This window comes from Scyliorhinus torazame, chromosome 3, assembly GCF_047496885.1.
Source record: "Scyliorhinus torazame isolate Kashiwa2021f chromosome 3, sScyTor2.1, whole genome shotgun sequence".
Lineage (NCBI taxonomy): Eukaryota > Metazoa > Chordata > Chondrichthyes > Carcharhiniformes > Scyliorhinidae > Scyliorhinus > Scyliorhinus torazame.
This window is the reverse complement of record NC_092709.1, coordinates 263,966,554-263,992,124: the sequence shown is the minus strand read 5'-3', so window position 1 is coordinate 263,992,124 and position 25,571 is coordinate 263,966,554. Positions and strand designations below refer to the sequence as shown.

General features: G+C 43.3%; 1 protein-coding gene across 1 annotated transcript in view; it reads left to right on the top strand.

Moving 5' to 3' along the window:
- Positions 1 to 25,571, top strand: part of LOC140409092 (talin-1) — a 359,042-nt gene that overhangs the window by 285,904 nt on the left and 47,567 nt on the right. Inside the window, exons 39-48 of the mRNA XM_072497200.1 lie at positions 11 to 192; positions 3,078 to 3,210; positions 4,127 to 4,228; positions 5,216 to 5,386; positions 10,749 to 10,898; positions 11,151 to 11,252; positions 11,337 to 11,456; positions 19,203 to 19,349; positions 20,443 to 20,609; positions 24,512 to 24,695. Of these exons, the coding sequence (XP_072353301.1) occupies positions 11 to 192; positions 3,078 to 3,210; positions 4,127 to 4,228; positions 5,216 to 5,386; positions 10,749 to 10,898; positions 11,151 to 11,252; positions 11,337 to 11,456; positions 19,203 to 19,349; positions 20,443 to 20,609; positions 24,512 to 24,695 (1,458 nt within the window). The remainder of the gene's footprint in view (positions 1 to 10; positions 193 to 3,077; positions 3,211 to 4,126; positions 4,229 to 5,215; positions 5,387 to 10,748; positions 10,899 to 11,150; positions 11,253 to 11,336; positions 11,457 to 19,202; positions 19,350 to 20,442; positions 20,610 to 24,511; positions 24,696 to 25,571) is intronic.

Genomic DNA, 25,571 nt, shown 5'->3' with positions numbered 1-25,571 from the left:
TATGTGGCAGGGTCTTAATGCCATGGAGCCCATTGTTGTGGCTGCGAAGACAATGCTGGATAGTTCAACTAGCCTCATTCAGACTGCTCGCTCACTTGCTGTGAACCCAAAGGATCCGCCAAAATGGTCTGTTTTGGCTGGACATTCTCGAACTGTCTCTGATTCTATCAAGAAACTCATCACTTCAATCAGGTACTTTGCATTTAGCAAAGCTGTTTTGGGGTGGGGTGGGGGTGGCATGTATTTAAAAGTAAGGCTCGCCTGTGTAACAATTTGTTTTTTTTTCCAGTTTAATGTTGGCAATAATAATTGCATTTTAAAATTATCTGGAGCAAAGACTTTGAAATGTTGATCGAAGATTTGGAGGGCTCTACGCCGCCCCAGCTTTGATCTTGTAAATTGTTTTATGATGCCGTAGTACATTCCCATTTTTTTTTCATTTTTGGTTTATTCCATCTGCTGACACACCATTCCTATTTAAATATCTACTTCTGCCCGATGTCCTCCTTTAAAGGAGCTGTGAGAGCTCTTGTGGGGGGAAAAAAAATCTTTTGATATTTTGTGTTCCAAGACTATAATAAGCCTCTATATTTCTCCGGGCTCTTTAAAGATAAATCAAAGTGGTTGTGGACAGTCTGTTTATGTAAAAAGCGCACAATTGTTTGAGTTCTTTTAACAACCGTTCTATTAACCCCATCTATCCCTCATATTACCGGGGCTGCCGCGAGTTACATTTTTTAACAGTAGGCTGTCCCATGTTTGGAATTCTCTTCCTGCAAAGTTTGTGGAAGCAGAGCCTTTGACTAAGTTTTTTTTTTTTAAGGCAGAGGTGGATAGACTCTTGGTAAGCAAGGGGGGGTGCTAGGTTATCAGGTAGGCAGGATGCAGATTTACGGTAACTATCAGATCAGCCATGATCATCTTCAATGATAGAGCATGCTCGAGGGGCTTAATGGGCTACCCCGGCTGCTGCTGTGTATGTTCATGTGTCACTTAATGTAACTGCTGAGTCCCCAAACCTCTATGAAAAGTGGAGCCATCAACAATAAAGAAAATCCCAGGTTTAAGATTATTATTTGTCTTTTCCATATATGGGGCGCCCCTAAAATGAAAAAGAGACCTAAAAACACAGCTGCGGACCACATCTGTCCTCTGGTTTCAGCTTCGTCTTTGTGATTTGTGTCTTCCAACAGCCTTGCTCTTTCATCCTCTTTGATGTCACATTTTTGTAATTGCTGTTACTTGTTTTATAAGCAGTCAGTAAATTCTGAGAGAAGGTGGAAGCTATTCTCCAAGTTGCTTGAATTTGAAAGTAGTGATGTGTTTAGACAAATACTAATTAATTGTCAACTTCTCTCATTTGCATGCATCTGTAAATATGTGATCTTCCGATCTGACTTGCTGCTTTTGATTGGATCTGATTCCGAGCAAAGACGAACCATTCAAACCTCAACACTGTTGCAATTTTCACCCATGTTTTGTGATTGCACTTGCATTCCAGGAGCTGATGGCCAAACTTACCTTTGATGTGTAATCCAATAGCATTTGCAGAAACAGCTGCCGTGCCATCCTCCTTGGGATTAAACTCCGCTGCCCCCATGTCCTAACTTGCGCTATGACCTGTTCACCCATCTCCCCTGCGCTCACTGATCTATGCTGGCGGCCAGCCCAGTAACACCTCATTCTTGTTACAAATCGTTCAACAGCCTCGTGCCTCCTTCTCTACCTCATAATCCCCTCCGGCCCCACGACCTGCCAAGGTCTCTGACCTGCCCCGGTTCTGGTCTCTTGCACATCCCTGAGTTTCTCTTTTAGCTCTACCATCCAGCTGCCTGGGCCTGAAGATCTATTTCCTAAAGCTCTATGCCTCCCTACCTCTTCCCCCTCCTTTAAGCTGTCCTTAACGCGTCCCTCCTTGACCAACCTTTTCTTTATCCGACCTAATATCTCCTTATGTGGTTCAATATTTGTTTAGTAACACTCCTGTGAAGCTCTTTGGGTGCATAAATGCAACTTGTTGTTTCACCATCCAATCAGATAACATTTTGTTCAAATGTTATGGAAAACCTGGGCATTTCCATCTCCTTGTTTCACTCAAACCATGGTTAAGCATGTTCAGGAATGTTCTTAGTTTATGGACCACAAAACATGCAGTTAGTTCAGCTCGGGATTTGTCACTGGGTTGGGACACCAACATCTGCTTGTCATTGAAGCTCCATATTCAAGGGTAAATCTAGTATTGCAGGGCAGGTGAAAGCTTTTAGAAATCTCTGATGGAATGGAATATACCATTTGGTGGTCTTGCCAGGTTACCAAAATGCAATTCATGGATGTTTGTTTAATTTAAATCTGTGTAGATTGCATAAACTCTCCAGGCACCACCCCAAACCCCCACCCCCCAAATTGCAATTCAATTTCTGAGATGTAGTGTCAAGGACTGTAAATTTGATGAATGCCAAACGTTCTTGGAGGTTTTGCTATAACTTCCAGTATAACCACCACTACCATCGAGTTAGACAGATTTCTAATCTGCAGGGAAGTTGAAGGTTATGATGGGGTGCGGCAGTCAGGAAAGGGGTGAAAAGACCGCAATCAGATTATTTATGACCTTATTGAATGGTGGAGCAGGCTCGACAGGCTAAATGGCCGACTCCTGTTCCTTTCCCAGGTGGTCTTATCACCGTGCGATGGCACTTTGAGTTAAATTCTTTAAAAGTTACAATAAAATCTATTAATAGCCGACAGGAACTTTATTTTGTATGTGTGAAATTTAGTGGTTTCAGGCTCGATGCATTATGGGTCTGCATATTTCAGTCGTGTGCTTCACATCAGACCTTTTGTGAAGTGTGCTCTGTAGTGTAGCACTCGAGACTCTTGGGCTATCATGAACTGAAAATCTTTAAATTACATGTTCAGGGTGAGCAATTCCAAAAGAATGTTCTTCAGGAAAATAAATACAGAACAAATTATTGTGATACAGGATATGTAAAGTTTCTGGATTTATTACTTTACAGCTACAGAATTGTTTTTGAAATATTTCACAAACAAGATATTAATATTTAATTTCTGGTCTTTAGAGATAAAGCGCCAGGACAGAGAGAGTGTGACGAAGCCATTGAGGTCCTCAATCGATGTATCAGGGATGTGGACCAGGCATCTTTGGCAGCAATCAGTCAACAGTTGGCACCACGCCAAGACATCTCCCAAGAGGTGAGCAGCAAACATCTTGCTAACTCAGTGATCTTCTATAATTCAATTCTGTCTGTGTCTCAACTGATGTTTTAAAATAAATCGACAGAAAAGCAGCTGATGTCTTTTCTTTGTTTACTGCAAAACATGTAACAAAATTCAACGGCATGGTGCAGCAGTGTGCAATCTCTTTGACACACGCACTACTGAGAAGTTTGCAATCCAAGAGCAGGCACTTGTCAGAATGAGGGAATCTTGGGTGAGCTGCAATCTATTGTCTCGGCCAACGTCTTTGTGGTTTGTTGTAGTGTTATTGCCAGTGGCTGAGGATTGTCCAGACCTGGTGACCAGGCTATAGTGCAAGTCAAAAGATGGGACGGGGGGTTGTTCAGAAACTTTCCAGAGCACTGAAGTATAAAAGTGGTCATGCAATTTCTCAAGTGACAATTCATATTCTGTAAATGATGCCAGCTGTGGATTAGTGGTAGTACTCTCTTCTTTTGTCAGTAGATTGTGGGTTCAAGTCCCACACCAGGGTCTGGAGTACAAAATCTAGATGGGCACTCCCAATTACATTACTGGGATTGTGCTGCATTGTCAGAGGTGCCAACTTTCAGCTGAAAAGTTAAACCCACGGCACCCTGTCCACCCGCTCGGGTGGCCAGCTAAGATCCCAAGCCACTGTTTCAAAGGAGAACAGGAGAATTCTTCCTGGTGTCTTGGCCAATATTTATCCCTTAACTAACAAGATATGGCTTAAAAAAAAAATCGAATCTGGTCTTTATCACCGTGCTGTGTGCAAATTGCTGCATCAACTATGAGTACATTTTCAAAGTCTTTAATTGACTGCAGGTTCTTCCTTTAAAATCCTGCTATCTTGAACTACCACCCGTTCAATAAAAATGCTGTTTTATTTTTTATTCCAATTTTCCATTAGGCACTACACGACCAAATGGCTGGAGCTGTTCAAGAGATCAACAATCTGATTGACCCAGTGGCAACCGCAGCTCGGGCTGAGGCCTCACAATTAGGACACAAGGTAAAAAGGCAATAGGTTCTTGGTACTTCCTCTGCAACAAAACATCTACTGATGCGCAGCAATTTCTTTAACTGTAAGTAAAGAGTACAAAATTAATGCTTTAACTATTACATACAACACATGGCATCTGGGAGCACGATCTGTAACACACTGAGAAATTACAGTACACAGATTCAGAGCATTACAACTCCGCTTCTCGATCGCTAATGTGGGGAGACCCTGATCACAGTCAGAAGTTTTTGGAAGGTGCATCGAACCCAGATCTTTCACTTCGGGAAAAAGTCTCAGAAAGTTGACGCTGTTCTCCTGTTCTCCCCTGTCACAAGCTCAAGGGGAAGAGAAGGGTAAACCTGTAAAATCGAGAAGATTGAACACTGAAGTGTAAAGAGAACAAGTAAAATAATTGAGTCACTGCTAACTTGCTTCTCTGGCTAAATCCAGCTCCTTAAAGCTGGCAGCTCATGGATGTGAGTCTGCCACCAGGATATGGAAAGTGGATTTAGCTGTGGAAACATTTAGCAGTTGAATCAAGAACATGAGCTCCCAGAAGCCAAACTAAGAGCCCTACACAAAAAAATATACACTTCAAAATTACCTCACTTCATTGTGAATTAAAAACCAATGCGCAGTAAAACACAGCATTCTCACAATGTTTGTGTATGGCTTTGATTTCATTGACATAAATAATTTCAGCAACATTCTGTAGCAATATCGCCATTGTAGAATAAGGGTTAAATATGGTCCTTGCAGTACTGTTTGTATATCTTCCAATTCTTTAAATGTATATCGGTAATGTGGAATTAATTCCAGTATTCCATATTAGTATTTGAAACCAAAGTTTTCCGGCGTCCATTTAAATTGGCCTCCGATTTTCAGCACATCGTGTCGTGTTCTACTTGAAGAAATTGCCTGCTTACGCTGAAAGGAAAATTGAGAAGTGAATTAGAATTTCTCCTCATGGCTGGGTGTTGTGTCACAAACTTGCAGGTATCTCAGATGGTGAGTTACTTTGAACCACTTACCATGGCCTCGATAGGAGCAGCATCGAAGACAGTCAATCATCAGCACCAGATGAATTTGTTGGATCAGACCAAGACGCTGGCAGAGTCTGCACTTCAGATGCTGTACACAGCTAAGGAGGCAGGCGGCAATCCAAAGGTAAACAAAGATGCTCAGGAATTTCTTCCAGCTTGTGGCCATATTTGGCTTGTGTTTGCAAATGCATAATGTTTCAAGCCCATTCAGCCCTTAACCAGTCTGAGGAAAGAGCAGGGGATCTTCAGAAGTGATTCATATTGTCCAAGTTCTTATAATTTATAAGTGTGTAATATGTGTAAAATCATAGAGATTTACAGCACAGGAAGAGGACATTAAGCCCATTGTGTACACGCTGGTCGACAAGCAGCCGTACAGCTGAATCCCACGTTCTTTTTTTAAATAAATTTAGAATACCCAATTATTATTTTTTTCCAATTAAGGGGCAATTTAGTGTGGCCAATCCACCTAACCTGCACATCTTTGGGTTGTGGGGGTGAAACCCACACAGACACGGGGAGAATGTGCAAACTCCACACTGACAGTGACCCAGGGCCGGGATTCAAACCCGGGTCCTCGGTGCCGTAGTCCCAGTGCTAACCACTGCGGCATGTGCTGCTCTAGCCGAATCACACTTTCTAGCTCTTGGTACATAGCTTTGTATTTTGCAGTACCTTCAAATGCAAATCCAAACATTTTTTAAATGCTGTGAAAGTTTCTTTGACACCCTCTGGGTGGAATCATTTCCACTCTAAGCCACCCTAAATCTATTCCCCATGTTTATGGAGCCAGTCAGCCCAGGGAAATATGTCCTTCCTATCCAATCCAACTAGTGACCCAATTTTATTCACTTCAGTTAGATTTCCCTCAGGCTTCCTTTGTTCAAAGAAATATCCAGTATTTCCTCATAACCTTGTAGATCTCCTCGGCTAACTCTCTAGTGCAATCACATCTTTCCTATACTGCAGTGACCAGAACTGCATGCAATACTCCAGCTGTAGCCTAACTAGTGCTTTCTACACTTCCAAGTAATCTCCTAGATAGTTTATTTTCTGCCTTGACTAATAAAGGCAAGTGCCTTTAACTACCTGTCCAGACAACTTCAGGGATCTGTGGATATGCACCCTAAGGTTCCTCTGCCTCTTTACACTTTTTCGTAATGCCTTCTCTTTGCTTTTCTAACGTCCTTTTTAATTTCACCCCTATACTTTATATTGTAGTATAATGCTGTGGTAATATTTTCTGCAGTGTTGAGGTCTTCGTATTGATCATACACACATTTCTTTTCATTAATTTCTGTTGCGTCCAGAGGGTTCTGAATTTGTTAGCCTCTCTGTTTTTCATTGAACCTATTCGCTCTGTCCCGTCCTTGAAAGCCTCCCGCTGATTTGCATTGATTTGTCTTCAAGTAGCTGTTTATAGTCCACTTCAGCCAAATCATAGCTCAGTAGAATTAGCCTTTCACCAATTGATGGTAAGTTGATAGTCCTTCCAGAAACTAACACACTGTTTGAATGCGAGTAAGCTTCGTGAACACGTGATTAAAAGCGTTTTGTGTACAGGAACAGAAAGTAATCGGGTGTAATGAATTGTTTGTTCTTTATCTCAAGTGAATTGTACTGAACCTTTCAGCTCCTTTCAGTACTACCACATTCGGATTTGAACCACAAGCTGTATTGGGCTGGGAAGAGCTAAAGTGTGCATTCACCAAAATAATGCCAGCATTATAAAGCGTTAAATTCCACCCCCCCCAACCCTTGCGCAAACTTGGTATGCTACTCTCGAGTTTATTGATTGAGGAATGATCTAATCAAATCCTTAAAATGATAAAGAAATATGATGGGGTGGATAGAGAGATACTATTTTCTCTGGTAGGGAGTTCCAGAGCTTGGCAATTTAGGTGCAGAATCAGAGTTTTTTTAAAAAAGTATAATAGATAAGAACCAGGAGTAGGCCATCTAGCCCCTCGAGCCTGCTCCGTCATTCAATGAGATCATGGCTCATCTTTTGTGGACTCAGCTCCACCTTCCGGCCCGAATACCATAACCCTTAATCCTTTTTTTCTTCAAAAAACTATCTATCTTTATCTTGAAAACATTTAATGAAGGAGCCTCAACTGCTTCAGTGGGCAAGGAATTCCATAGATTCACAACCCTTTGGATGAAGAAGTTCCTCCTAAACTCAGTCCTAAATCTACTTCCCCTTATTTTGAGGCGATGCCCCCTAGTTCTGCTTTCACCCGCCAGTGGAAACAACCTGCCCACATCTATCCTATCTATTCCCTTCATAATTTTATATGTTTCTATAAGATCCCCCCCCTCATCCTTCTAAATTCCAACGAGTATGGTCCCAGTCTACTCAACCTCTCCTCGTAATCCAACCCCTTCAGCTCTGGGATTAACCTAGTGAATCTCCTCTGTACACCCTCTAGCGCCAGTACGTCCTTTCTCAGGTAATGAGACCAAAACTGAACACACTACTCCAGGTGTGGCCTCACTAACACCTTATACAATTGCAGCATAACCTCCCTAGTCTTAAACTCCATCCCTCTAGCAATGAAGGACAAAATTCCATTTGCCTTCTTAATCACCTGTTGCATCTGTAAACCAACTTTTTGCGACTCATGCACTAGCACACCCAGGTCTCTCTGCACAGCAGCATGTTTTAATATTTTACCATTTAAATAATAATCCCTTTTGCTGTTATTCCTACCAAAATGGATAACCTCACATTTGTCAACATTGTATTCTATCTGCCAGACCCTAGCCCATTCACTTAACCTATCCAAATCCCTCTGCAGACTTCCAGTATCCTCTGCACTTTTTGCTTATCTTAGTGCCGTCACTAAGACACTCATCTTAGTATCGTCTGCAAACTTGGACACATTGCCCTTGGTCCCCAATTCCAAATCATCTATGTAAATTGTGAACAATTGTGGGCCCAACACTGATCCCTGAGGGACACCACTAGCTACTGATTGCCAACCAGAGAAACACCCATTAATCCCCACTCTTTGCTTTCTATTAATTAACCAATCCTCTATCCATGCTACTACTTTACCCTTAATGCCATGCATCTTTATCTTAAACAGCAACCTTTTGTGTGGCACCTTGTCAAAGGCTTTCTGGAAATCCAGACATACCACATCCATTGGCTCCCCGTTATCTACCACACTGTTAATGTCCTCACAAAATTCCACAAAATTAGTTAGGCACGACCTGCCCTTTATGAATCCATGCTGCATCTGCCCAATGGGACAATTTCCATCCAGATGCCTCACTATTTCTTCCTTGATGCTAGATTCCAGCATCGTCCCTACTACCGCAGTTACGCTCAGTGGCCTATAATTACCCGCTTTCTGCCTACCTCCTTTTTTAAACAGTGGTGTCACATTTGCGAATTTCCAATCCGCCGGGACCACCCCAGAGTCTAGTGAATTTTGGTAAATTATCACTAGTGCATTTGCAGTTTCCCAGGCCATCTCTTTTAGCACTCTGGGATGCATTCCATCAGGTCCAGGAGACTTGTCTACCTGTAGCCCCATTAGCTTGCCCATCACTACCTCCTTAGTGATAACAGTCATCTCAAGGTCCTCACCTGTCATAGCCTCATTTCTATCAGTCACTGGCATGTTATTTGTGTCTTCCACTGTGAAGACCAACCCAAAAAACCTGTTCAGTTTCTCAGCCATTTCCTCATCTCCCATTATTAAATCTCCCTTCTCATCCTGTAAAGGACCAATATTTACCTTAGCCATTCTTTTTTGTTTAATATATTTGTAGAAACTTTTACTATCTGTTTTTATATTCTGAGCAAGTTTACTCTCATAATCTACCTTACTCTTCTTTATAACTTTTTTAGTAGCTTTCTGTTGCCCCCTAAAGATTTCCCAGTCCTCTAGTCCCCCACTAATCTTTGCCATTTTGTATGCTTTTTCCTTCAATTTGATACTCTCCCTTATTTCCTTAGATATCCACGGTCGATTTTCCCTCTTTCTACTGTCCTTCCTTTTTGTTGGTGTAAACCTTTGCTGAGCACTGTGAAAAATCGCTTGGAAGGTTCGCCATTGTTCCGCAATTGTTTCACCATGAAGTCTTTGCTCCCAGTCTACCTTAGCTAGTTCTTCTCTCATCCCATTGTAATCTCCTTTGTTTAAGCACAAAACAGTAGTGTTTGATTTTACCTTCTCACCCTCCATCTGTATTTTAAATTCCACCATATTGTGATCGCTACTTCTGAGAGGATCCCTAACTATGAGATCATTAGTCAATCCTGTCTCATTACACAGGACCAGATCTAGGACCGCTAGCTGCCTCGTAGGTTCCATTACATACTGTTCTAGGAAACTATCGCGGATACATTCTATAAACTCCTCCTCAAGGCTGCCTTGACCGACCTGGTTAAACCAATTGACATGTAAATTAAAATCCCCCATAATAACTGCTGTACCATTTCTACATGCATCAGTTATTTCTTTGTTTATTGCCTGCCCCACCATAATGTTACTATTTGGTGGTCTATAGACTACTCCTATCAGTGACTTTTTTGCCTTACTATTCCTGATTTCAACCCAAATGGATTCAACCTTATCATCCATAGCACCAATGTCATCCCTTACTATTGCCCGGATGTCATCCTTAAACAACAGAGCTACACCACCTCCCTTACCATCCACTCTGTCCTTCCGAATAGTTTGATACACTCGGATATTTAACTCCCAGTCGCGACCATCCTTTAACCATGTTTCAGTAATGGTCACTAAATCATAGTCATTCACGATGATTTGCGCCATCAACTCATTTACCTTATTCCGAATACTACGAGCATTCAGGTAAAGTACGCTTATGTTGGCTTTTATACCTCTGCTTTGAACCTTAACACCTCGATCAGTAACCTCTCCTAGGTTGTATTTCCTCTTAACTTTTCTCCTAATTTTCCTTGTCGTTGAACCCATATCTGCATGTAACAACCTGCCTCATCGCTTATCATTTATGCTTTTACTTCCTGTTTTATTCCTTTTAGTATTACTGGGCCTATTCACTGAGCTCCCCTAAGTCACTGTACCTTGTACTGTCGCCCTTTTTGATTTTTGGCTATGGCCTCTCTGCCTTACACTTTCCCCTTACTGCCTTTTGTTTCTGTCCCTGTTTTACTACCTTCTGACTTCCTGCATAGTTCCCATCCCCTGCCACATTAGTTTAAACCCTCCCCAACAGCTCTAGCAAACACCCCCCCCCCCCCCCCCCCCCTAGGACATCGGTCCCAGTCCTGCCCATGTGCAGACCGTCCGGTTTGTGCTGGTCCCACCTCCCCAGAACCAGTTCCAATGCCCCAGGAATTTGAATCCCTCCCTCTTGCACCATCTCTCTAGCCACGCATTCATCCTATCTATCCTGACATTCCTACTCTGAATATGGTAACTTACACAAAGGGAATCGTTTGTGTATTTCATATGCTGATACAGCATCATATTATCCTCTTCTAGCAAGCAGCTCAAACGCAGGATGCCTTGGATGAGTCTGTGCAGATGATGAAGGAAGCAGTGGAGGACCTGTCGGGCACACTCGGCGAGGCAGCTAGTGCAGCAGGTGTTGTGAGTGGGATGGTAGACTCCATCAACCATGCCATCAACAAGGTGAGATCATATCATGTTGGAGTTGTTAACAGTGTCTGATAAAAGGTTCCTACACAGTGCAAATTGGATCTTCAATATCTATGAAAACTGTTAAAACCTATAAATTGTCAACCACTACTAATAGTTTTACTTTTGGAAAGCATGTTGGTAATTGTGAAGTTTTATGTTGAGGGTTACAGGGTGTCAGTCCATAACTGCTTCCTATTTTCATTGGTGTGTACAGGAGCTTATGTATTTTTCCTTTAAACATAGATTGATGAAAGTGCGTCAGGTGAACCAGAGGGCTCATTTGTTGACTACCAGACCACCATGGTGAAGACTGCCAAAGCTATTGCTGTAACAGTCCAAGAAATGGTGGGTGCCGTTCATTCAGTTTTGAGTTCAACATGCTCGGTCTGAACTTGAATTGCTGTTTCTCATTTTAGATTCTATTCATAGGTTACTAAATCAACCACCAATCCAGATGAGCTGGGAACTTTGGCCAATCAACTTACCAGTGACTATGGACATCTGGCACAGGAAGCCAAACCTGCGGCCATAACCGCTGAAAATGACGAGGTAACCGTGGTGCAGTGTTACCGGTTGAAACATAATGTATACTTGATCCAATCATCAATTCTATTTCTAGTACAATTGCAAACTGACAAACAAGAATATGGAAATGAAAGATGGGCAAAGACCTAACTGGTCCATCAGGCCTGTTCCATACCTTCATGGTGCAACTTATGCACAGCATGATCTCATTCCGTTCTCCCTCTCCTCTCTGCACCCCCAACCAGTTATGCAATCTCATGGGAGAGGCCAAAGAAGAGAATAAAATTAGATCAATTTAAGAAACTTAACTCGAAAATTTCTCCCTAACTTCCAAAAGCAATCAAAGTAGTCCCAGCAGACAACATTCCCTCCACACCACTAATGCCCACTTAGTTCTTTGTGTAGTTATGTCAGCCATGCTCTACACCGCATTGAATATTTCAAGCAGATTCTCAGTTACAGTACAAGCCAGCAACTTGGTTCCTTGGGCTGACAACTGAGAGTTGTAACTTCTGGTTCACGTAAGTTCAAAATAATCACACCTATAGTTCAAAATATTGGAGCTTCGTCAAGTATATTTTTTTTTAATGTATTGGCATTTTCCAATTTTCATCAAGTATATTTCTTACATTTCTCCATGTGGCTGTGTTACACGGCACCTGACTGAAATGTAGCAGTTAACATGGGACCCTGTAAAACTATCAGTTCTTAGCTCTTTGGGAATAATAATAGCACAACACTTTGTATGTTTTCCTAATTTAAGGTGTAAATGGCCTGGATTGTTGACATTCTTTGCCTTTTTGTTAGTGTACAGTTTGTTTTTTGAACATTGAGTGCATAAGATAATTTGCATAATATTTGATGGTTATGTTCATGTTAACAGCAAGCTGGTATTGTTTTAAATGCCTGGAGGCATGTTCAAAATCCATTTTTTTTTTCTATCTTAATAGAAGGGATTGTTTATGAGATGTGAGTTGTAATTAATATTATGGAAAGGTTGCAACGTTATTGTTGGCTATTGTCATGTTTGTTTTAGCTGGGCTATTTTCCACCTTCCAGATAATGCAACTTGGCTCATGAGGACGGAGCCACACAGGCAATTTTGGAATGGTTTGGCCATTTGTTTGATAACAGTGGGCTGGATTTGGGCAACACGGTGGCACAGTGATTAGCACTGTTGCCTCATGGCTCTGAGGACCCAGGTTTGATCCCGGCCCTGTGTCACTGTCCATGTATAGTTTGCACATTCTCCCCGTGTCTGCATGGGGGTCTCACCCCCACAACCCAAAGATGTGCAGGTTAGGTGGATTGGCCACGCTAAATTGCCCCTTAATTGGAAAAAAAATGAATTGGGTACTCTTAAATTTATATATTTAAAAAAAGTGGGCTGGATTTTAAGCTGGCAAAGCAGTGGCCGCATGTTTGGGGGAGGGTTGTGCGGGGGATTCGAGTAGGTGCGTGGGAAACTGGAGTAGGTGCAGCTAAGCATCTGAGTTTTTAGCCAGCCACTGCATTGCCATATAGTTTCTAGTATGCAAAGGGGCGCACCAAACATGAAGTGGAATTGGGAGCAGGACATGAGTTGATAAAATGGGGTGCGCATGTTCATTGGCTGAGCCACATTTTGGTGATGCCTCCCTGATGTGGTGCCAGGAGCTATAAGGCCCCACAGGGAGCTACTGTTCCTATAGCAGGAGAAACCAAACCTGCTACTGAAATCAAGGAAGTCTGGAAGGAGGTTTCTCATGATGTCAGCAACAGTATGGTGCCATGCTGGTGGATTCGCAATGCTGGAAGCATTTCAATGGCCTAAGATGGGCAGGAAAGGTGAGTAGTGGCACATTCCACTAAATCCTGATGTGTGTATCACGCCACACCATCTTCCCATGCCTACTCCATGTCATCATCCTCATGTCAACTTAACTTGCAGATGCATCCATCCCTCTGTGTCTGTGCCGTTTCCCTGATCCTTGTGCATCTGTCCATCAATGTCACGTCAATCCCTCATAACTACCCTTAAATGCTTTTCATATATCTGTTCAACACATGCCATCACACTCACTCATTGATCTCTTTTGTCCTCTTTGCAGGAGAGGAAAGCACTGAACAGAGAGTGGCAGAGTGCTGCCGGTGGCGCTCCAGCCACGCTGCGACTGACAACTGCAGAGGAGAAGTTGCCAGGCACGCGTGGAGTCTCACCATGCTTGGCAGTCGGAGTTGGGAAGATGGGGGGATCCCAGCTACCTGGTGACAGAATTAAATATTCAACACCAACATGACAAGCACTCGCTTGTGTTGACGAGATGTCAGCAGCAAGTGAAGTGTGCGCAAAATGATCACAAAACAAACTTGTCCAACCTTTTTGTGTGAGGGGCCACATTACAATTTCCTTCTCACTCAAGGCGCTGGTGGGCAAATTTCAGAAAGATGAGGTTTGCTACAACACTAAATGTGAATTTCAAAATAAATGTTGAGGTATGGAGAAAATAAATATTCGTACTGAGCAAGCAAAAAAAATCAAACCAATAGATTGGCCATTTAAATAAAAATGGTTATTGAGGTTTTACACTTTGATAAGCAACTTAACAAAACCACAAGGAATGATACAGAACAGCAAGCAAATAAAAAAACTCAGCATGCATGAATACACAGGGGAACAGCAGTATAACAAGCTCAATACAATCATTAGACATAATTTCTATACAAGCTCAACTAAAGAACAAGGGGCAAACAGGATAAGGCTGTGAAAACATGGTGAAATGGTGCACGCCTTCCCACGTGGTAATTGCTTACAATTGCCATGAGAGTTCACAGTAGGTTTTTCGTGGCATGTTCAGGTGCGCACCAATGTATAAGTCACTCAACTCTAGCAGCACCAGAGGCACCAATGATACACTGTAACTTCCTCTCCTTGGATACCAGACCCATCTGCACCCATACAGGATTCTTTGTACCTACCCTTAAAAAACAAAGGAAGCATACAGCAAAAATACACGAGAACCCTAGTCCTAAAAGAGTGTTACATCTACATCTCACAATGCAACATACCCCCAGTCTCAGGCCCAGGACAGAACCAACTTCATTCCATACATTTATACAGAGAGGGCCAGCAGCAAGCAGCATGTTCGGATTATGATCAATGCTGTCAACACCTCCCAAGAAAACGAAAAGGACTAGAATTACCAGATGTGGTGGATCACAGGATAACACAGGATCAGGATCCCGCCATGGGTCCATATTCCCCTGACGCACGGCCATCGCCCATTAATGAAGAGAAGAAGCTGTACGTTCAGACAGGAAAGTGTCCTAACCTTTCCCGCGGTGGGGGGGGGGGGAGGATCAGTACCCTCGGGACCTCCAGGACACCCCAAAACCTACACTCTAGCAGATCCTGCATATCACCAACCACACCCAGGGCAGTGCATCCTCTTTTCTATCTCTCCAAAGCCCCCCCCCCCCCTCCCCAAGTAGACTACCAGACCAAGAATTATAACCGTACTCTCCTCACCCAGATGAAGAGAAGAAAAAAGCCCTAAGGGAAGAATGCCTGAGGAATATTAACAACCGCCCAGCATTGCCATTGCAAGAAGGATATGAAGGGATACAACAGCGCTGCCTCAACAGAGACATAAATACTGCTTCCACATAGAAAATCCAACCACAACAAGAAGGACATCCAACCACAACAAGAAGGACACCATATGAGATCACTTGGAGGAAGACGCCTAACTCCCCCATCAAACCTGCCCCCACACGTGGGAAGGGCTCCAACAATGTAGAGACATGGCAAACAGTTTCTCTTCAACAAATCAGTCAAGGTTTGACCAAACACACTTTGGCAGGCATCGCCACTCAATTCCTCCTGTTCTAATTGCCCTAAACAACCCCCCCCCCCCCCCAAAAGAAATGCCCCAACTTCAAGAAAGGTCAGAAGGAACCCAGTCCCCCCCCAGCGTAGATAATCTGCCCAAGCCATCAAAGGAGATGAGTATGGATTTTTAAATTCAAAATAGCAAAAAACAAAATAAAGACTCGATACGGTTATCTCTAACTGGGGGCGGGAGGGGGGGGGGGGGGGGTTCCTCCACCTCAGTGAGGACTTCACTAACCCTACCACCCAACTCCACACCAAACAACCACCCAAGACCCTGTTGTGGATCCACTCATCTTCAATATAAACAAGATAACCGGTATCCAAAAAGCACTCCCTTCCCATAAACCACAAGGATTACAGCACATAATTTAAAAAGAGTAAAACTGTGCACAGGACACCTTTAACATCAACTCAATTGGCTAAAATAGGATAACCAGCGTCTCTTGCCCTCGTGCTCACATCTCGTACAGCCTTGCAGGAGAAAAGACAACAGCAAATAGTCGACAACATAATCACAAAGTATTGTCCTGGATTATTGAAGAACTACAGGATAATAACACAATCTATGTTGTTCGAAAAGGCCGTAGCCATGACGCTCCTCAGGATCTTTCGGGGATATCAACGAACGAAGCACCTTCACCTCCACCATGCCGACGTCCAAGCAATGCACAGCCTAGGTCCTGGCCAGGGGTGTGTGGCTTGACACGATTGGCCACCTCCAATACCCCCCGACACACATTGAGGGGGCCCAACCGACGCCAGGCCTCGAAGACTGAATACTCTGTGTTCCATCGAACCAGATACACCTAACCTGCTGATCAAGATAAGTAAAGCATGGCAGCTAGTTATAAACTCAATGGGGAACTCTCCTCCCATTTTTCACCAGGGATTGGGCTTACGGACACTCCTTTTCCAGCCCCTACCTCAGAACCCGTCAGAATAGACGACACATCATGCAGCAAGATCTCAACGAATCTAAGGCGGGCTTTTGCCAGGGAAAGTGCTTTATCGAATTCTTTCCTGTACCTCATTCTCCTAAGGATACCTCGCAGTTCCTCAAAGTGAACTCCATAGAACTGCACGACGGAACCAAGATCCTCATATAGAACAGCATTCTCAATGGCGGCCATCATCCCGATGCGCACAGCACCCTCAGGAAAAGGCCTGCTCACCAATAACAACGCCACTTCAAGCTGGGCTCCACCCCAACCAACTCCGACTGCCACGGTCAAACAAGGATTCGCTACGATTTAACACTGCTCCTCATCACAAAACTCCAAACAGGATCATCCAGGGACACCGTGCAAAACACATCCCCCCCAAAAAGACAATTATGAAATGTGCACTAGGATAAGGTAAAGGATTAAAAGACGATCAGAACCAGAACTTGCGAAAAGGCTACACTCCCACGCTTACATCATGTGACATCCCCCCCACCCCAAATTGTTCATTTTCAAAAATTATTGATTAATAAAGTTGGTCTTTGGAGTGTGAGTGAATGAGGGTATATCTCTTGTCTGCTCTCTCTCACGCAGAAATACATTCACCGCACCGACTCGGGTGGCTTGGAGATTAAAATGGTGAGGAGAGGTTTGGGAAGGATCACTTTCTCCCCAGCCTGTGTAAAACTCCAGCATCCCAAGGCCAGCTGTTGCTGCGACCACTGCACCATCTTGATTCACCAGCAACAAGTCTCTTCCGCTCCACCATCATCATCACCACCACCACCAAACTGGTGGGGGTCTCTTCTTTCCTCCACTCCACTCCAGTGGCAGCCAGTCTCTCCCTCCCCACTCCCCAAAAGCGCCTCTTCCACCTCGAGCTGAATGAGGCACATTGTCCGTGGCTCCTCCAATGCGAGACTGTTTCTCTCCCACAAGTGCAGCTGATAGGCAGCACCAAACATAGGAGAGAAATGGCCTGTGATTGGAGAGCAACTCCTTGCGAAATCTTTGCATTTTCCTGTACTTTGAAGAATGGCTGTGGCCGGTGGGCCAGGGAATAAAACATTCATACCTTGACAGTGCTAATTCATGTTTCTAATCTGCCACAGGTTCTTTGAGCCTCCTGCAGGAGGTGACTGCTTTTGAGGATGCACCATCACAGGGCTCATATAGGTCATGCACAAGCTCAGATACTTTCACTTCAGTGGGACCGGTAAGGAAAATAGCTGGGTTTTATGTGACTCACATCACAAGTGAGCACAAGATGATGATGGATACGAGGATGACAATGGAGAACCTGTATCCGAGATCTCAGGACTCTCCAGTCTCTGCTCAGCTGGATGCAGATGCTGACCCATGGGGTGATTGTCTGTAGACTGTGCGATGTGCTGGCAGGCTTTCCAGGCATGCTGCTCTCTTGTGTACAGAGAGCCAAGCTCCAAGCCACACATCATCCTGACTTGAAACAATATTGCCATCCCTTCACTATTGCTGGGTCAAAAGCCTGGAACTCTCTTCCTAACCGCACTGTGGGTGTACGACACAATATGGATTACAGAGGTTCAAGAAAGCGGCTTACCACCACCACCTCCAGGGCAGTTGGGGGTGGGAAATAAATGTTGGCCTAGCCAGCGACACCCACATCCCGTGAAAGAATAAAAAAATTGGACAAGTCCATCTCAGTCATGGGTGGCATAATGTCACAGACATTTGAGATAGCATGTTCATCCAGGGAAAATGTGGTCACTTGCCTGGAGTATCACATGCAGCGTTTGAACAAGTGCATGCAGCCTCTCGCAAATGGTCTTGGATATAATGAATGCCACTGGAAATGCTGTTTCTGTACCTGCTGCTGTTGCTGGTGATGGTCATCTTGTTCTCATCTGAGGTTCAAAGTAAAAGAGTAGATGTGTCAGCAATGCTAATCAGACAGACCAGCGCTTCAAAGTGGAGATCAGTAGTACAAGCCTCCGAACTGCTGAATTTAACCCCTCCACAAATTCTGAGAGTAAGGTCTTTCACGCTACCAGGTAAGAAAGCAGCTGGCGGGTTTCAGTACTTACTGTCACATCTTCAGCCTCTTCATTCCTGCTGTATTTTTGCCTTGGTTTCATTGAGCTCGAGAAAGCAACCTTGATTAAATTCCAAGAGTCATGTTCCAAGAGTGTTTATAATTGAAATTGAGAACCTGCCCCATGCTGCAGTTCACGGAGGAAATCTAGGACCAAGCAACCTACTAGATTGGCACCCCATTCACCATGGACGCACAGTGACAGCAGTGTGTACCGTCTACAAGATGTACTGCAGCAATTCACCAAGGCTCCTTCAACAGTGCCTTACAAGCCCATGATCTGTATCACCTTGAATGACAAGGGAAACAGACGCATGGGAACGCCACCACCTGAAACCTCTCTCTCTCTTCTCTTTTCTCCCCCCTGCCACACGTCATCCTGACTTGGAAATATATCACCGTCCCTTCACTTTTGTTGAGTCAAAATCCTGGAACTCCCTCCCTGACAGCACTGTGGGTGTACCTACATCACCAGGACTGCAGCGATTCAAGAAGGCAGTGCATCACCACCTTCTCAAGGGCAATGAGGGATGGGCAACAAATGCTGGCCTAGTCAACCTCCATGTAAACAAAATATTGGCAGAATCAGCCCAGCTTCTCGATCTCAAACCCATAAGCATCTGCAAAATTCACCTTGGTGCTGCAATGGTTTTAGGCCTGGTGACCAAAATACTTCAATATTCGCAAAATTTCAACAGGGGGGGGGGGGAGACTAAAATGTTTTTGTTTTCTTGGTCTGATTAATGTTTTAAAATTTATTTTCTCAAGTTTTGTGGGCATTAGACATTGTTGCATTGTGATTAATGAAAATAAATCAATTGGTCTGACTATGCAATATTCCCTTAATCCTTCTTGTGACCTGTATTTAAACCCATTTCTAGATTGGCAACCATATCAAGAATCGTGTGCAGGAATTGGGTCACAATTGTGCCTCATTGGTGCTCAAAGCTGGTTCCCTCCAGTGTAGTCCCACTGATGCCTATACTAAAAGGGAACTCATTGAATCTGCCCGCAAAGTCTCTGAGAAGGTAATGAATTATCATGGAGAACATTTTAGAAATGGAACTTCATCTGCATTCGGTAACAGTAATTTTATGGGGTTTTTTGCCACACATTATTGTTGCTTTCTGACTAACTTGAACGTAGTCCAGTTAAACATGCATCTGAGTGACCTCTAATGTTCAATACTCCTTGACATGCTAAACCTTGATCCCCGTCTTCAAAGGTTGATCAAGTTAACATTCGGCAAGGTGATGTTCAATTGGATTTGATTTCCAGGCTGCTTTATTGCACAGGAGCCAAAACATGCAGAATACGGAGCATGATGAAAAGCTTTGTAGAATTAGAATCATTTTTAACATACATAAATAACATGAGCCTACTTTCAAATGGCCTATCCTCCACAGACAGGCTGTCATCTTGAAGCCTGCTGATGCTGAACTGCCATTTGATGTCCTGATTTTCAAAAATTATTTTTCAAAGACCATTAAAAATCAAAAGAGAGGGCAGCACGGTGGCGCAGTGGGTTAGCCCTGCTGCCTCATGGCGCCGGGGTCCCAGGTTCGATCCCGGCTCTGGGTCACTGTCCGTGTGGAGTTTGCACGTTCTCCCCGTGTTTGCGTGGGTTTAGCCCCCACAACCAAAAAATGTGCAGGCTAGGTGGATTGACCACGCTAAATTGCCCCTTAATTGGAAAAAAAATAATTGGGTACTCTAAATTTATAATTTTTTTAAAAAATCAAAAGTGTTCAGCACCAAGTCACAACATGCTTTCCTGAATGGCCATACGTTGCTAATGAAATGGTCATTGCTTCAAATTATTGTAAGGGAACTGGCCATGTGTTTTAAATAGGGGGCTGGCCTTAAAAGTTAATACCTCTTAGCCAAGAGCCACTCTAGCTCACAATATATACTTCAAAAACAATTGGGATCCAAATCTTTTCCAAAGACAATGAGTAAAGAATCCCAAAGTGTGACCTAGCAAGTGGAATTGATGTGGCCAGCAGGACTGTAAAAGGCTTTTGCCGACACAGAGAAAATCCAACGGAGCGGACAAGGAAGTGATGCTATTGTATCTAAGTTGCAAATGATACTGTTTGACATATATAACATACTTTCCAGATTTCCCATGTGTTGGCAGCCTTACAGGCAGGAAACCGTGGAACCCAGGCTTGCATTACAGCTGCCAGTACTGTATCTGGTATAATTGCTGATTTGGACACAACAATCATGTTTGCTACAGCAGGTACACTAAACCGAGAAAATGAAGAGACCTTTGCTGACCACAGGTAAACTCGTGCGTGATAGTTTTAGCACCTTATATCTAATATCCATGCTCTGTATTCTAGAAGTTAGAACACACTACTTTGAGTAACTTGATGAATTATGATTTCTAGTTATTTTCTTATTGCCCATTAGAAATAATTTCTTCACTGCAAACCAATCAAATGGTTGTGGGGCCTCTGCCAGATCACGGACTGCGTGCGCAGCTTGAAGCATTTCCTGTAGTTATCAGTCCCTCAACATCCAATCCTGTTTCCACATTTCTGCTCCTAACCCTTCCACTCCCGTCCAGAACCATGACAGGGGTTTCCCTGTCCTCGCCTTTCACCTCAACACGTTCAGTGGATCATTCACCACTATTTCTGCCACCTCTAGCGTGATACCACCGCTAAATACATCTTCTCCTCTTTCAGCATTCTGCTGGAACCGATTCCTCAGTGACACCCTAGTCTGCTCCTCAATCACCTGACATGCCCCCTTCCCTTGCCCAACATTTTCTCTTTTATCTGCTCCTTCATTGCCCAAGGGTCCAAACACTCCTTCCAGATGAAGCATCAATTTACCTGTACTTTAGTTTAGCATGCTTTATTCGCTGCTCGTGATGTGACCTCCAATCCTAACCTTGTCTCCCTGTGCTCTGCTTTCTACACTGTTCCACCAAAACTCTAGAGACATTAACTCTTTTGGTTAAGTACTTTGGAGCCTTTAGGACACGATCTTGAATTCAGCAATTTCTAATCATAACCCCGTGTCCTTTTTTCCCCCAGATGACAGATATTGACTGTTTCCACTCTTCCTTTTTTATATCTCCTCTAGACCCTCTGCCTTTTGTTTCCTTTCTTGTCCTTTTACCTTGCCCTATCATCCTTCTTGTTATTTAATCCCTTCGACCTCCACCCTATCACACTTTCCCTTTTGTTCTATTGCCCCTCCCCTTTTCTCGACCTCCAATTGCTTAAATGCCTGTTGCACCTGTAACGTTTTCCGGTTCTGACCGGAAACATTAAGTTTCACCCTTGATAGCTGACCTGTGTATTTCCACCATTCCCTGTTCTTATTTCACATCTCTAGCACATAGCATTTTGCTTTTGTTAATGCATTCATAAGTTCACAAGATATAGGAGCAGAATTAAGTCATTTGGCTCATCGAGCCTGCTCCACCATTCTATCATAGCTGTTATGTTCCTCATCTGCTACCTACCAGAGATGGATTTCAAAATTAGCCAGAGCCTCTCCTCCCTAGAACACATGACTAGGTGCGGGAGTGGGAAATTTAGCCTCCCGAGCCTAAATACCCTCAATGTGATCATGGATGATCCCATCCTGGCCTCAGCTCCACCGTCCTGCCTGTTCTCCATAACCCTTCAACCCATTACCAATTAAAAATCTGTCAAACTCCTCCTTAAATTTATTCACTGTCCCTCCATCCACTGCACTCTGGGGTAGCGAATTCCACAGATCCACAACTCTGGAAGAAGTAGTTTCACCTCAAATCTGTTTTAAATTTGCTACCACTTATTCTAAGATTATGACCTCTCATTTTAGAATGCCCCACAAGAGGAAGCATCTGCTCCACGTCTACTTTATCCATACCTTTTAGCATCTAGTATACCTCGATTTGATGTCCCCTCATTCTTCCAAACTATATAGAGTGTAAAGGCCTAAACTGTTCAATCTCTCCTAATACAACAAATCTCTCATCTCTGGAATCAATCTAGTGAACCTCCTCTGAACTGCCTCCAATGCCACTACATCATTGTGCACAGTTTTGGTTCCCTTATTTGAGCAATATTCCAGGTCTGACCCAATGACTTGTATAGTTGAGACAATGCTTTACCTTTATACTCAATTCCTTTAGCTATAAATGCCAACATTCTATTTGCTTTCCTTATTAACTGCTGCACCTGCAAGCTTGTTTTCTGTGACTCATGAACGTGGACACCCAGATGCCTCTGCATCGGAGCACCCCAAAGTCTCTCCCCATTTAGATAATAAGTTGCCTTTCCATTTTTTGACCAAAATGCATGTCCTCCCACTTATCCACGTTAAACTCCATCTGCCATGGGCAGCATGGTAGCGCAGTGGTTAGCACTGCTGCCTCGTAGTGCCGAAGACCCGGGGTCGATCCCGGCCCTGGGTCCCTGTCCGTGTAGAGTTTGCACATTCTCCCTGAGCCTGTGTGGGTCTCACTCACACAACCCAAAAAGATATGCAAGATAGGCAAATTGGCCACGCTAAATTGCCCCTTAATTGGAAAAACGAATTGGGTATTCTAAATCCATGTGCCACATTTTGGCCCTCCCTCCTAGTCTATCTATATCCATTTGTAAGGTCCTTATTTCCTCATTGCAACTTACTGTCACACCTATTTTTGTGCCATCTGTGAATTTGGTTATCGACCCTTCTATCCCTGAATCCAAGTTGTTAATATAGGTTGTTAATAGCTGGGGCCCCAGGACAGAACCCTGTGGCACCCCACTAGTTACATCTTGCCATCCAGAAAAAGACCCATTTATCTCGACACTCTGTCTCCAGTCCGTCAGCCAGTCTTCTATCCAAGTTAGAAAATTACCCCTAATCCCATGTGATCTCCATTGATTTTATCTTTCTGGATCTTCCCAAACTCAATGGGGTGGGTGTTGAAGGTGCAAGAACCTGGTTAGGTCCAGTAATCATAGCCTCCTGTCACTCTGGATCACAGGAGAATGATCGACAAACCAAATAAGTGATGTTGATCTTTCCATCAGACACATTTTGGGATGTCTCCCTATTTGGTGAATGTTGTTAAAGTAGTGTACAAGCTCCATTTCACCACACCCCCAAATAGAATCCAGGATGGTGGAGAGTATAATCAAGCAAAAACCTGTAAAGCTGTGTTATTCCATAATGATGATTGACACGTTTCATATCTAACCTTTATAGCACTGATCAATCTAAGGGATTATGAACTTACTACAAACTATATAGAGTGTAAAGGCCTAAACTGTTCAATCTCTCCTAATACAACAAATCTCTCATCTCTGGAATCAATCTAGTGAACCTCCTCTGAACTGCCTCCAATGCCACTACATCATTGTGCACAGTTTTGGTTCCCTTATCAGTATTGATCATTCAGATCAGTCACAATGATAGAAAAATTACCCTTAACATTATAATACCATTCACATCAGGCATGGATTGTTGTTGCTCCTCTACGTTTTCTTTTTCAAATTTGTTTTTCCAATTAACATTTGTAGCACTTTTGGCTCAGTGCTAGCAGTCTTGCATCTTGGGACAGACGCTTGTGAGCTCAATCTCCATTACAGCATTTGAGCATGCAATCTAAACTCTCATTCAAGTGCAAGAGACTGCTGTACTTGCATGAGTTGCGATCTTTCGGGTGAGACATTAATCTGAGACACTCTGGTAGATGTGCAAGATGCAATGGGACTGATTGAAAATTGCAGGCGAGTTCCTCTAGCTAGCGTTCATCTCTCTGTCAACAACACACAAAGTTAATTGATTATCACCATTGCCTTCTGTGCTGGCTCACTGCAAACTGGCTGCCACAGCTGCTCACAAAACAGCAGTGACTAGACTTCAAAAGTAATTATTGGCTGTAAAATGTTTTCAGTACCCTGAGGTGCATTAAAGGTGCACCAGAAATGCAAGTAGCCTCTCATGTAATATTTGTGAAAATTGGTTTCTGAACCATCAAAAACAACCTGCAATACTTTGTTCTTCAGCTAATCATTTGCCTGAGACACCAAACATTGACCTGATCCTCTAATCTGAAGTCTGACTCATCAGACTAGTGTCTTATGTTTTTGAAGAATATCCTTGTTTGTGTAATTGTATGTCTGTGTTATTACAGCTCAAACAAACTGAAACATTCACAAATCTGTTGAATCTCTTGTAATCGTTTTAGGGAGAACATTCTAAAAACTGCTAAAGCTCTGGTGGAAGACACAAAGTTGCTTGTATCTGGAGCTGCTGCGAGTCAAGAGAAGTTGGCACATGCCGCACAGTCCTCGGTTGTCACTATTACTCGATTGGCTGAGGTGGTGAAGTTAGGAGCTGCAAGCTTGGGCTCTGACGATCCTGAAACACAGGTTAAAAGCTTTCCGTATATTCCATCTTTCTCTTGGCGTCATCTGTTGAACTTGAGATGCAATGGGCAACTTCTAATTTTCCCCCAGATTTTTTTTTTAAATTTCACTCATGGGATGTGGACATTAGTGGCAAGGTCAGCATTTGTCGGCCATCCCTAATTGCCGATGAGAAGCTAGTTAGCGACCCACCTTCTTGAACCACTGTTGTCTGTGTGGTGAAGTTCTTCCACAGTTCTGTTAGATAGTGTTCCAGGAGGTTGACTTCTTTGTGCCATATCTAGCAACCCAGCTGAAATCAGCAGCATTACTTTTTTTAAAAATATATTTTATTCAAAATTTTTTGGCCAAACAAAACAATACAAAGGTTTTCCTTTTTTTTGACAATAAAACAGTATAAATAACAGTGGCCATTTTAACAAATAAATAATATGTAAACTAAATGGCAACTGCCATATCAAAAATAATAACTCTCCAAAAATAAAATCGAGCAATCCAATATACATAACCTGGTACAAATATCTATACACAAACATCCCTGAGGACCTGCCCCCCCCCCCCCCCCCCCCCCCCCCCCCCGGGTTGCTGCTGCTACCTTCCCATTTCCTTTATCGTTCTGCGAGGAAGTTAATGAAGGGTTGCCACCGCCTGGTGTCCTTTATCGTTCTGCGAGGTAGTCAATGAACGGTTGCCACTGCCTGGTGAGCAGCATTACTTATTAACCAAGGCAATGTTTTAAGCATTCACCCATCCCCAGCTCCGTTCTCTGGCGCAGCCAAATTAAAAATTGACAATGTTTCTGTATTTTTACTTGTACAAGTGTACTTAAATTCTGGCCTCCTGTGTTTGCGAGTAATTTTACATGTTTTATAATGCATA